The sequence below is a fragment of the Acanthochromis polyacanthus genome, chromosome 10, assembly GCF_021347895.1.
Source record: "Acanthochromis polyacanthus isolate Apoly-LR-REF ecotype Palm Island chromosome 10, KAUST_Apoly_ChrSc, whole genome shotgun sequence".
Classification (NCBI taxonomy): Eukaryota; Metazoa; Chordata; class Actinopteri; family Pomacentridae; genus Acanthochromis; species Acanthochromis polyacanthus.
The window spans coordinates 15,179,392-15,191,018 of NC_067122.1; the positions used below are offsets into that span (position 1 = coordinate 15,179,392).

At 41.8% G+C, this 11,627-nt stretch overlaps 1 protein-coding gene across 3 annotated transcripts in view; it reads right to left on the minus strand.

The window, feature by feature from the left end:
• The window catches only part of arhgef6 (Rac/Cdc42 guanine nucleotide exchange factor (GEF) 6), a 33,406-nt gene extending 22,017 nt beyond the window's left edge, over window positions 1–11,389 (minus strand). For 2 of the 3 annotated variants that reach the window (XM_022194879.2, XM_022194877.2), the window contains exons 1-4: window positions 11,086–11,389; window positions 6,100–6,183; window positions 4,284–4,368; window positions 1,298–1,416 (exon numbers count right to left, since the gene is read on the minus strand). In XM_022194879.2, coding sequence (XP_022050571.2) covers window positions 1,298–1,416; window positions 4,284–4,368; window positions 6,100–6,183; window positions 11,086–11,250 — 453 coding nt within the window. In that variant the 5' untranslated portion in view covers window positions 11,251–11,389. Of the gene's footprint in view, window positions 1–1,297; window positions 1,417–3,205; window positions 3,657–4,283; window positions 4,369–6,099; window positions 6,184–11,085 lie in introns of those variants that run through there. The other variant, XM_022194880.2, reaches the window with a different exon arrangement.
• Window positions 11,390–11,627: the final 238 nt, after the last annotated feature.

The window sequence follows — 11,627 nt, forward strand, 5'->3', positions numbered from 1 at the left end:
TCTTGACTTGACTTGAATGTTCAGGGAAGGTCAGACATGACACAAGGATCACCTGATTAGATTTTGGCACTGAAGTGGCTTATAGTCTGGTTTCACAGATTTTTTTTTTTTTTTTTTAAAAGATTTTTGTATCATTGCAAGATAGCAGCACGGCGTCACTGTAACTATGACAACAAGTAAACGTTACCTCTGCCTGCTGACGATCATACGATTGCGATCCTACTACAAATCTATCGCTGTGGACTTATTGGAAATGACACAAGAGACACATAATTAAATGGATTAAACTGTCCCATCAATTCCTGCCGCCCGCTACATATTTAGGTCATGCAATCCAGTACATAATGTACACATGCACAACACACACCTGTGCTCAGTGCAAGGTCATTTTGTTTGTGGGTACATCTATATTAAATAGTCACATTCTATGTTGCTGTGATTTCTGATCATCAGTAACTAATAAACAAATGCTGCATTTCTGACAATGCCATATGGGGGAATGAACAGCCTCTCTGAGTGCTTTTCTTGTGTTTTTAATGCAAATGATTACGATGTATAGTAAGGCTGTCGTCAGGTGGGGAATTGATGAGTTGACATGCTGTAATCCGGACAAATTATTATCAGTCAGACAATCGGCGATTTTATTTCATTAATAACAAAAGAAGTACATCGACAGCGTTCCAGAATTACTCCAGAATTTCCAGCAGTGGGAGGAACAGAATACCTGTGAACACCTTCATGTTTTCAACCAACCTAGTGGACACTGCAAGGTCTAATTTATTTAACATCCCATTCATATCATAGCGGTTGTTGGCGTGGCTGCATTTTGATGGACAGAAAGTCGAGTGTTAACTTTGCATATTTGCAAAACAGTTTGCATATCACCACAATCAACATGACACATCGTATAAAAGAGAAGGCTAACTACTCTGTTATATTCCTTTTGCTGGGATCACGAGTTGATGTGGTTCTGTTTTTGGAAATCATATGAATAAGGGCAGGCTGGTCAGATCTGAGCTTGATGTTATCATTTCAGTGTAAAACAAACCAGGTTTGACTGCAAAATGAAGCTTTTTATGTATGGTTGTAAGTAATTAGCCTTAATAAGTCCGGCAGTTAATTCAAAACTGGTAGTAGTTGTTCGACTAAAGAGGAGATTTTCTTTGCTTAGCCGCATTTTAAAATGCAGTCATCTCAAGTATAGAGCTACCACAGACAAAAAGGAAAAATGTAATGTGCCAAACTGGAAGTGAACATGTTTTTTAGGATAAACAGACACGTATTAAAGAGAACGTACCACTGATTTAGACTGTCTGCGCAGAGAGCCTTTGGATTTGGCTGAGGACAGAGTGTGTGAAGCCGTCGTCTGACTAGGAGAGGGGGTACTGGACTGTGGACATCTCTCAGCAGCACAATCTGTGGACACACACAGAGGAAATATGGACTCTCATATTTTGGCTATATTCACGTCTGAATGACTCCCTGGCCTCGCTCTCTTCACATAACCTTTATCTTGACAATACACACACACACACACACCACCGTCTTCACAGTTCACGCAGGTGCACACACTTTGGCGGCTGACAACTTGATGATATTCGTTTAAGTACGGTCCACTGCTCGGCGCTGCCCCCGGGCAATGAATGAACACAAATCCTCATGCAATAATTTGATTTAACTAAACCAGACATATTGGTCCAAAAAAGCCCAAGCAGTCTTACAAATCTGTAGCCTTAATATAATAATATCAGTTATCACTCACACAGTTGCTGAGTTGCTCCAGCAAATATCTCTGCTTTGACTAACTGACATATTTTACCATAACTGCCCCAACCCTGTCCTCTATCTGTATAAGTGCATTTCTGGGAGAGACTTGCGGAGAAAATCAAATTTATGTTACTGACACACAACCCTTCCACAGTGTCATCACTCAGCTTCTGCAGCAGAGGAACCGTGATTTAGGGTCACTAGCTGCCAGCTGTCCCGCAGTATGAGTGCAGAGTGGAAATGTACTGACAGAGGTATCAATTTTGTTGCCGGTATTCACTCGAAAAGTGACACATGGCGGCACTGCAAACCTCTTACAAGCCAACAAGCAGAAACACTCGCTGAAAACTGCCCATCAAATGCAAACTGGATATGAGCCAACTCCTTGTGCAAATTACAGAAGAAGAAAATGCATAAAGATGTGAGTGCACATTTAACCTTAGTCCCCTCAAATTTACATCACATTACGAGTTTGGCTCCGAGGCTGTGAAAATAACATGCGATTAAGTGCACTTTCACTGAAAACACTTCTTGCGTCGTGATCTTGTTTTGTCATCTGGGATGTGTTTAACTGCAACATATGTTTAGATGGGAAAAGGCTGAAGATTCACGACTGCTTTCCATATGCGGGGATGTCAGGATGCTTCACTCTGAGGCCTTACAGATATGATCACAAGGACCTCGGAGGCAGTGGCAGGTGGGGCTCATGGATCCCACATGGCACTCCCCACACACAGAGAAGCCCGACAAGCCCTTCTGTCAGCTCCGCTCTGTGGTTACCGCTGTTATTTCTGTGCACTTGGAATATTCAAAGCGTTTTCAACCCAAACATACTTAAATGCAGAGCACGGAAACATACGAGGCAGAAGCTCGGCTTGGAAGAAGATCGCAAGTAATAACACAGAGGCCTTTTATCCTCGATCAGATCAACTAACTTGTGACTAATCCACTTTAAATCAAGTTCACTTACAGAGACGGGAGAACAGCTGCTGGGCATAGCTAGCCTATAAAAGATTTGCATATCAATTAGAGCCCAGCACTGACAGAGGCTTCTGTTCCACATTTCACACCGTGGAACGAAACCATCCTTCATCTGAGTGCATTCAAGAGGCTGATCATGCATTAACAATGTCAGATGTGACATTTTACCAAAGGAAAGGGCAGTGGGTAAAATTAGCTACACAATTTATAGGTAAAAATGCAGAAAATGACAACAAATTAAGAGTTATTTTTCCCAAGTAAAACTGCACAACATTGTTATGTAAAAGCTCCTAAATTCTGGGTCTCTGTCGCATAAAATCATCAATTGATTATATGGATTTTGTCCTGTAAGAAATCTGAAGACATCATCTCTTGCTCTTGCAAACTGCGAATACCAATTATCAGAATGTTCGAATATTTATAGACTAATAAATTAATGAAAAAACAAGCAACTTACTCATCAATTATGAGCATAATCGTCAGCTGCAAAGCTAATGTTGTCGTCCATCATCACAGTCATTCAGGAACAATCTAAGTTACATATCCCATGAGACTGTTTACAAAGGAAACACACAAACACTTGTTCCCGACAGCCCGGAGCATTATGCATCTATTAGAGCATGCAGAGGTGGCAGATTAAGCCCAGAATGCTGACTAAATGAATCCAACGCTGCTGGTTCTCTCTGGCAGTTGTGAGCAGGACGGTGAAGAGAAGCCGGTAACACCTCTTCAGTGCTCCCAAACAAGGACTCTCGAGTAAAGCAATTAGTCCCAAACTGCTGCAGGACTGCTGCACTGCAAATTATTTTATGTCCTTATTGAGGAAATGCACTTGAAGAGAGGGGTGAATGCGCATCTAAAAAACGCTCTCATACTTAGCGATAATGCGTGGTTTCACCTTGTACTGAAGCTTTTATCTGAGCGTACAAAACAAACATATTTTAGGCAAGGATGCACACGAGTAAATACGGCACACAGCGTGACACAAACACACACTGCCACGCCAGCTGCTCATCTCCAGCAAATCCGATTGGGATATCGAAGAGCTTCGTGGACAAAACCAGCAAAATGTGACAAAGAACAAGCACAAAAAAATTCACCTGACTGCACTAAATATACAGCTACATGTCCTGTGTATTAAAATACCTAAGCTTAACTATTGAAAAGTTGACACCAAGTGACACTGAAACAACACATTTAGACCTCTTCTGATTTCCCATTTTCTTTTCCTGACATTAAATCCACCATTTTTTCCCCAATACATCTGTAATGATCACATCACACACACACGAAGAATTTATATAAACTCGTGTCACTTCTATTTGATTCTATACTCGCAAACACAACTAAATCACAGAAAATAGAACAGAATAGTATAGAATATCCTTTATTAGTCCCAAATGGGGACATCTGCAACATCACAGCTGCAACATGACAGTAAGAAAAGCACAACTATGAATTAAAGAGGTGAGGTATACACACTATATATACACACAACACAAAGACTGTCACTGGAGAAACCGCTGAACTCTTACCTTGTGTGGCGAAGTTGACCGCCAGCAAAGTCGTCAGCACCTTACTGAAGTTCTCGCCGGTGTACAGCCACTCCGGTTCAAAGCCCTGGAAGGAGAAGCAACAGAAAAGATGCTGTCAGACCAAATAACATGGAAAAAAAACAAAACATCTGCTCATACAACCTGGAATCCATTATTTATAGAAGAAGTCAGAATTCTCCCTCTGAATAAATAGATGTGAGGTAAAGCTTGTTAAGCGCAGACAGACACAGACGGAGAAAGAGGCATCCCTCCAGACTGCAGCACACACACACACACACACGCAAGGATCTGAATAAGCCGGTAACAAGACAGAAATAAAAAGTGACATGTTGAGCGTAGCCCATATTTTATGACTTAGTGGCTCGCAATAAAAGAGACAGTGTTCACATAGATGCTCCCACTGCCTGCTCGGTCGGCCTCAGACGGCTATCTTCTTTCCTCCGGCGGATACAGTTTCACATTTAAATAAAACATCTTAAATATAGAGGTTGAGTAGTACAAGGTGGGTCATGGGTGCCGTAAAACCTCATTCAGAGTTTAGTGTGACCAGATATGTGATGACACGGACGGTCGACGTGATCTATCAAGATTAGTTCACCGAGTAAATATTAGCTGGAAGGCACCGCTACCTTTAAGCACAATGATTTGGTCTCACTGGTTTCAGGTGCACAAAGTACTGGAGACATGCAGTGGCCCTAAATAGGCACAATGAAGGGTCTTTCGTCATGATTTTAACTGTCATCTTTAATAACCGCATTGAGATTTGGCCACAGTCAGGGTCAGTGAGTCATGTTGTGAACAAATGTTACTTTAAATGACTGTGAAAATACACTAAATCCGAGCAGATGAACCCTCTTATGCAGCTCATAACACGGCAAAAGAAAATCTGAGGCCCTGAGCAGCAATTGGTGCTTCCTCTTTCTTAATCTCAGAGCAGAAGTGAAAGCAGTATGACTGCTGTCTCTGTGCAGTCACAGGACAAACAGGCATGAGAAAAAAAAAAAGGAGCGAAAAACATCTCTAACCACGATCACATCACTGACCAGAGGATGGGGCAGGGTTTGCCAGACATCTCCTCGCTCATGCATCTGACTTTTTGACCATGAGCTACTGGCTGGCTGCAAAAGCTCTAATTATGGGCTAAGAAAGAGCCGGTGGATAAAAGCAAAGGGGACCTCCCAGACATAACAAGCCAGCTGGGCACAACTACTGAACCGCTGGAGTTTGCAGCGAGCCAGGCTTGCTGACTCAATTAGCTGTTTAAAGAAACCGAGTGATGTGATTCAAGGCCGGAAAAAGATTATTTATAAAGCTGGAGGAGACGTTAATGTCCAGTGTCACAAACAGACTGTTACAGAGACGGAGAAAACTCCCAACATCTGGAGGCCATTTGCCCTTTTCCAATATTAGGACATGTATGGAGGCACACAGGCCTGCAGGGTGGATCAGGGAGGTTTATACCTGCAGCAACACACAACACCTGGCATGAAAGAGAAGATGGAGTTCACAAGGAAGTAAAAGTTAAAGCTAAAAACAGAGAATGAAGTCATAAGAAGCTGCAGTCTTTAGTGTGAGTGAGTGACAGCATGCCTGTTTCTGTGGCTCACTCCACATGGACGTGCGAAGAAAGCATATGCCAGCAGGGTAAGTGGATCACAACACAAGGAAGAGTGTGTTTCAAATCTTCCCCGTGAACTGCAGCAGGATAAAGGGGCCAAGTAAGGAGATCACGGCGGAGACAGGTCAGAAAACATGGCACGTTTCGCACGAAAAACTTGACACTCGTTCAACTTACCTCCACTTTCAAGGACGAGCATCCTCTCAGAAACTCCCTGATGTTGGAAACGCAGTCGGCTTCAGTTCTCGGGTCCTGACAGTACTGAGCACACAAAATAAATATATAAACACATAGCTCGGCTTAGTGTGCCAAACAGACATCTGACACAAAAACACTGCCGGCCGACGCCGCTGTCGTTTCTGTGACGCGTAAAACCGCAAAAAAGAGAAAAAAGTAGCAGAGATGTTAGTGTCCTAGAGTGAAACCTACAGTTAACAAAATAACTGTGGATTCTGACTGCGTCTCCTTCATGCATATATAACCATTAACACCACAGAAACGTCAAGGGCGCCATGTTTAGCAAAACATCCTGTCACTTTGGCGACTTTCAAAATAAAAGCCCTTTAAACAGAAAATTGGCTTTTGCAGTTTGGAACCAAACTTTGTTAAAATAGTTACAATTTCCTCAAGGAAAACAATTTCCTCCGGAATGAACTAAGTGTGTTTTATCTTATCTTATATGTGTACAAGAAATGTGCCTAACTGAAGAAATATTTACGATGAAACGGATCATAACAGACTGCAACTTTGATAATTGGATCAATACTAACTTGTTGCTTATATATGAGGTTAACTGCAATTCCCAAACTGACATTGCTCTGACTTGAAACTGCAACACAAATGTTAGACAGCACATGCACAAATGTTTGATGACTGCAAATACATTTTTGGTGGGAGAAGATAAAAACCTTTTTCAAAAATTACACTAGCATGAGAATACATGCAAAATGCAATAAATAAGTTTTCTGTATTTTAAAATGGTTTGCTCATTGCCAATTAATAATAAGATAAGATATTAAATTAAAAAGGGAATTCTTGTGTCAGACGTTGCTTAAAACACTTCTTAAAAAGAGAATAAATGCAGTGACAAAGAGAACAGCAATGCACTATAAGTATGAAACATTTAGTAAAAATGAAAATAAGCCAGCTAAAAACAAAAATAGACTTGCAGTGAGGTTGGAGCAATACTGTAACATTGCACCTGATGTGGAAACAATACAGGAACTGATATTGGTCTTTGTGAGGACACCCTGAATCAGCTGCAGCTGTATGATGGGTTGTTTTTAGATCTGCAACTCTTTCCAATCCTGTTGAGACATATGTCCTTTAGTTCTTAAATATACTGCTCAGGTGGTAGTAGGCTGACTTGGTAACTATTGCAACATGGCAGTTTGGATTCATGTCTGAGTCCATGACCACACAAATGTTTCTGGTCTAGTTTGTGGATTTCTTGAAAAGAGCCACCTGGTTAAAATGTATCAGCCCACAGTCATTCTGATCAGTATAAACTTGTTATTTATACATATTATGAGATATATTTTCAAAAACACTGACATTGCACAAACTCGAACTGCAACATAAATGTTAGACAACTCACGCAGAATACTCTGAAATTAATTGATTATTGTCAAATAATTTTAAGACAAAAAACTTTATTAATCCCAAATTGAATTTGCTTGTCAGATATTGTTCAGAAAAAAATACACTAACACTGGAATGAATGCCACGCTTGCATGTGCACGTTTCTTAATACTATGGAATGGAGCTGATAGATGACTTTAAATTTTTATTGTCTCCAGAAACAATTGGAGTTTTGGTTAAATTAAAATATGTGGACATAACTTGAGTTAACTATTTTGTCTTCTTTACATTGCATGTTTGGGATCTTATTTATTTGAATTTGTTTAAATATTTTATCTTCTTTATATGGCATGTTTGGGATCGTCTGTGCTGGGATTAATTTCATTATTTTATGATGTTTACATTGCATGTTTGGGACTCTTATTTGAATTTCTGTCATTTTATTTAGATTCTATTGCATGTTTCAGATCTTATTTATTTGATTTTGTTTTATTATTTTATCTAGTCTATATTGCTTGTTTGGGATCTTATGTACTGGAATTTATTTCATTATTTTATCTTGTTTATGTTTGCATGTTGGGGATATTATTTATTTGAATTTGTTTTATTATATTATCTTGTTTTTATTGCATGTTTAAAATCCTGTTTATGGCAATTTATCTTGTTTACTTTTGGCTGTTTTGGATCTTTGTTGTCTGAATTTGTGTCATTATTTTATCTTTTTTTATATTGCATGTTTGAGATCTAGTGGTTAGCACTTTCGCCTTGCAGCAAGAAGATCCCTGGTTCGAATCCCGGGGTGGGCCTGGGATCTTTCTGCATGGAGTTTGCATGTTCTCCCTGTGCATGCGTGGGTTTTCTCTGGGTACTCCGGCTTCCTCCCACAGTCCAAAAATATGCTGAGGTTAACTGACTATTCTAAATTGCCCGTAGGTGTGAATGCGAGAGTGACTGTTTGTCTGTATATGTAGCCCTGAGAAAGACTGGCAACCTGTCCAGGGTGTCCCCTGCCTTCGCCCGAGTCAGCTGGGATAGGCTCCAGCACCCCCCGCGACCCTAGTGAGGATAAAGCGGTGTATAGAGAATGGATGGATGGATGGATGTATGTTTGAGATCTAAGTTATTTGAATTTGTGACGTGTGAGCTTGTTCATACTGCGTGTTTGGGATGCTGTAAATTTGAATTAGTTTCATGAATTTATCTGGTTTCTATTGCATGTTTGGGATCTTATGACTCTGCCAAGGAATGCGGTGGAGTTATGTGACGAGCGGCGTACATTTGTCTGTCCGTCTGTTATTCAGTCTGTGCGCAACATTACTTGAAAATGGACTAACAGATTTGGATAATATTTTCAGAGAAGGTCAGAAATGACACAGGGATCACCTGATTAGATTTTGGAAGTGATGCAGCTTACAGTCTGGATCCACGGATTGATTAAAGATTTCTGGATCATTGCGAGATAGCGGCACGGCATCACTGTAACTATGACAACAAGTGAACGCTACGTCAGCTGCCTGCTGATATACACGACTAGTCTGGGAATACCCAGACTGCCTGTGCACTCATTGTCATTTCGTTTACTAGGCAGTCTGGCGACCTGGGGTTGAATTTGTCCCTGAGTCAGGGATCCAATCACAGGACGGGGAGGGACAGTTAGACGATGACGCACACTAAGCGACTACGCGCAATGCATGATGGGTTGTTTGAGAAGAAGCGTTACCTTTGTTGTCGTGTTTCCGAAGGAACAAGCTAGTGGACTCGGTGGGTTTGGGCAGGTCTTTTTCAAAGTCCTCGGTGTCTTGGACGGGGTGGGTTCACGTTGTCTTTTCGATACGCTGCTTAACCGGACGTTCTCTTCCCATTGCCTGAATAAAGGAAAGTCTTTTTCAAGCCGACCGAGTGTGGAGGTGCAGCGCTGGCAGCATCTGTTTGACTGCTCCGGCTCCGGGGTGACTATCAGGTCCATCATCGCTAACCTATCTGATATGGTCGGCGTTGTTTTTGACACAAACATATCTGTGGAGTGTGCATAAACACGGGGTCCACTTTCCCTCATGTTTACTTTACATAAACGGCAAGAATCGTCCGGCGACATGGCGAAAGAAGCAAACACATGAGCAAACACAGCAATGATTCTTTTTCGTGGTGCTGCCGTCGCTCTGCATTTACGTCAGCGGCTAGCAGTGACACGATTGGCTGTGAGCTTCAACTGCCCCAGACTGACTGACATATGCAGCGCCCAATCAACGGCTGTGGAAAATTTTAAACTGCTCCACCCCTACAAGAAAATGAATAGCAGGTACCCAGCCTGTATCTCACTTGAGATTCAGGCTGGTGGTAGCCAGCCTAATACACGACTGCAATCCTACTACAAATATACTGCTGTGGATTTATCAGGACTTGTCTGACATTATACAAAGAACAACTGATTAAATTGTGAGGGTGTTTCTGAGTCCCATCCATTCCTGCCGCCCGCCACATGTTTCGGTCACACGATTCAGTATCTGTACATAACGCACACATGCATAACACACGCCTGTGCTCAGCGCAAAGTCATTTTGTTTGTGGGTACATCTGTATTAAATGGCCACATTTTATGTTGCATGTGATTTCTGATCATCGATAACTAATAAACAAATGCTGCATTTCTACAAAAATATGCTGCATTTCTGACAGTGCCATATGGAGGAATGAACAGCCTTGGCGAAGTACTGTGCTCTCGGAGTATTTTTCTTGTTTGAATTTGCTTCATTATGTTATGTTGTTTATATTGCATATTTAGAATCTTGTGTATTGGAATTTATGCCATTATTTCTTCTTGTTCGTATGTTTGGGATGTTGTAGATTTGGATTAGTTTCACTCATTTGTCTTGCTTGCATTACATTTTTGGGAATTTAGTTGTTTGAATATGTTTTGTCTAATTTGACACTTGTTGTAATGTACGGCACTCTTCAGTTTTGGTTTTTACAAAGTGCTGTACATATAAAAGTATTATTGTTGTTGGTGTGTGTTTCCCTGTGCATTGACGCAGCTTGACACTTTTCAAAGAGGGAGGTCGCACCGGGAAGAGCAGCCGTTCAGGAGGAAATGACGAACTGTCTTTGCAACTGTTATTTATCATGATCAACTTTGTCACCCCAACAACTAAACTTCTGAACATCCATTAAGCCTACCGAGTCGTAGGAAGTTGCTTAAACCCCTTTGTGCGCATTAACACTCCCCAGTTTGACCTCCACGGTGTGAACCATTACCGAGCCGTGCCGCTGAATTTGCCCTGTTTTGGTGGGTGTTCACACCGACTCACTCATGTCAAGAATGCGGAACATTTGCCTCGCTTCACAGGAAACCACATCTCGAAATCTCCCGTCTGAAAAGTGACCAGACGTCGCTGTAATTCGATGCATCGTGCAAAAGGGAACAAGTTTTCTAGTTTCCACAGCTCGAGTAGGGACAGAAACACCAGGCCCGCAGCGGGGAGAGAGAACTTCTGGTCGGGATCACTTTCATCAAACCCCTCCCTCCCTCCTTTCCTTCCACCGTCGATCAGTTTGGTATTTGTCGACTTTCTAATGATAACTCACCTTGGCGCTGAAGCCAGGTATGAGCCGCTCCGCGAGCTTGCACAGGACGACTCCATCCTTCAGGGATGTTTTCAGAAACTCCTCCGGGTCCGCTATGTTCTTCTTGGGCGAGCTGAGGACTCCTAAAGAAATGAGCCATGTAACCGTCTGCTCCTCTGGATTCATAGCTCCACCAAATGATCATCCCCCTAAACCCGCATCGCTTTTAAAGAAACAGGGAGAATCTGGCGGCCTGTTCCGTATCAATATGCAACTCACATCCGCACTTCTGCTAGAAGTTAAAAAAAAAAAGAGGCGGTGGGGGGAAGGACGACGTTGTTTCTACACGCAAAACTGATGATCACCCCTACTGGCAAATAGGCACCTCAACAATACAATGAGTTGTTTTTTTTTTTAATTCTCTCTCTCTCTCTCTCTCTCTCTGCAAAGTAGCACATGCTGGTAGAAGGCATTTTGTGTCAGATTAGATTACAAGCAGAAACACAGCAGGGCCCAGGAAACAGCATCTGATATCTGGTGTGGATCAGCATATCTGGAGAGAA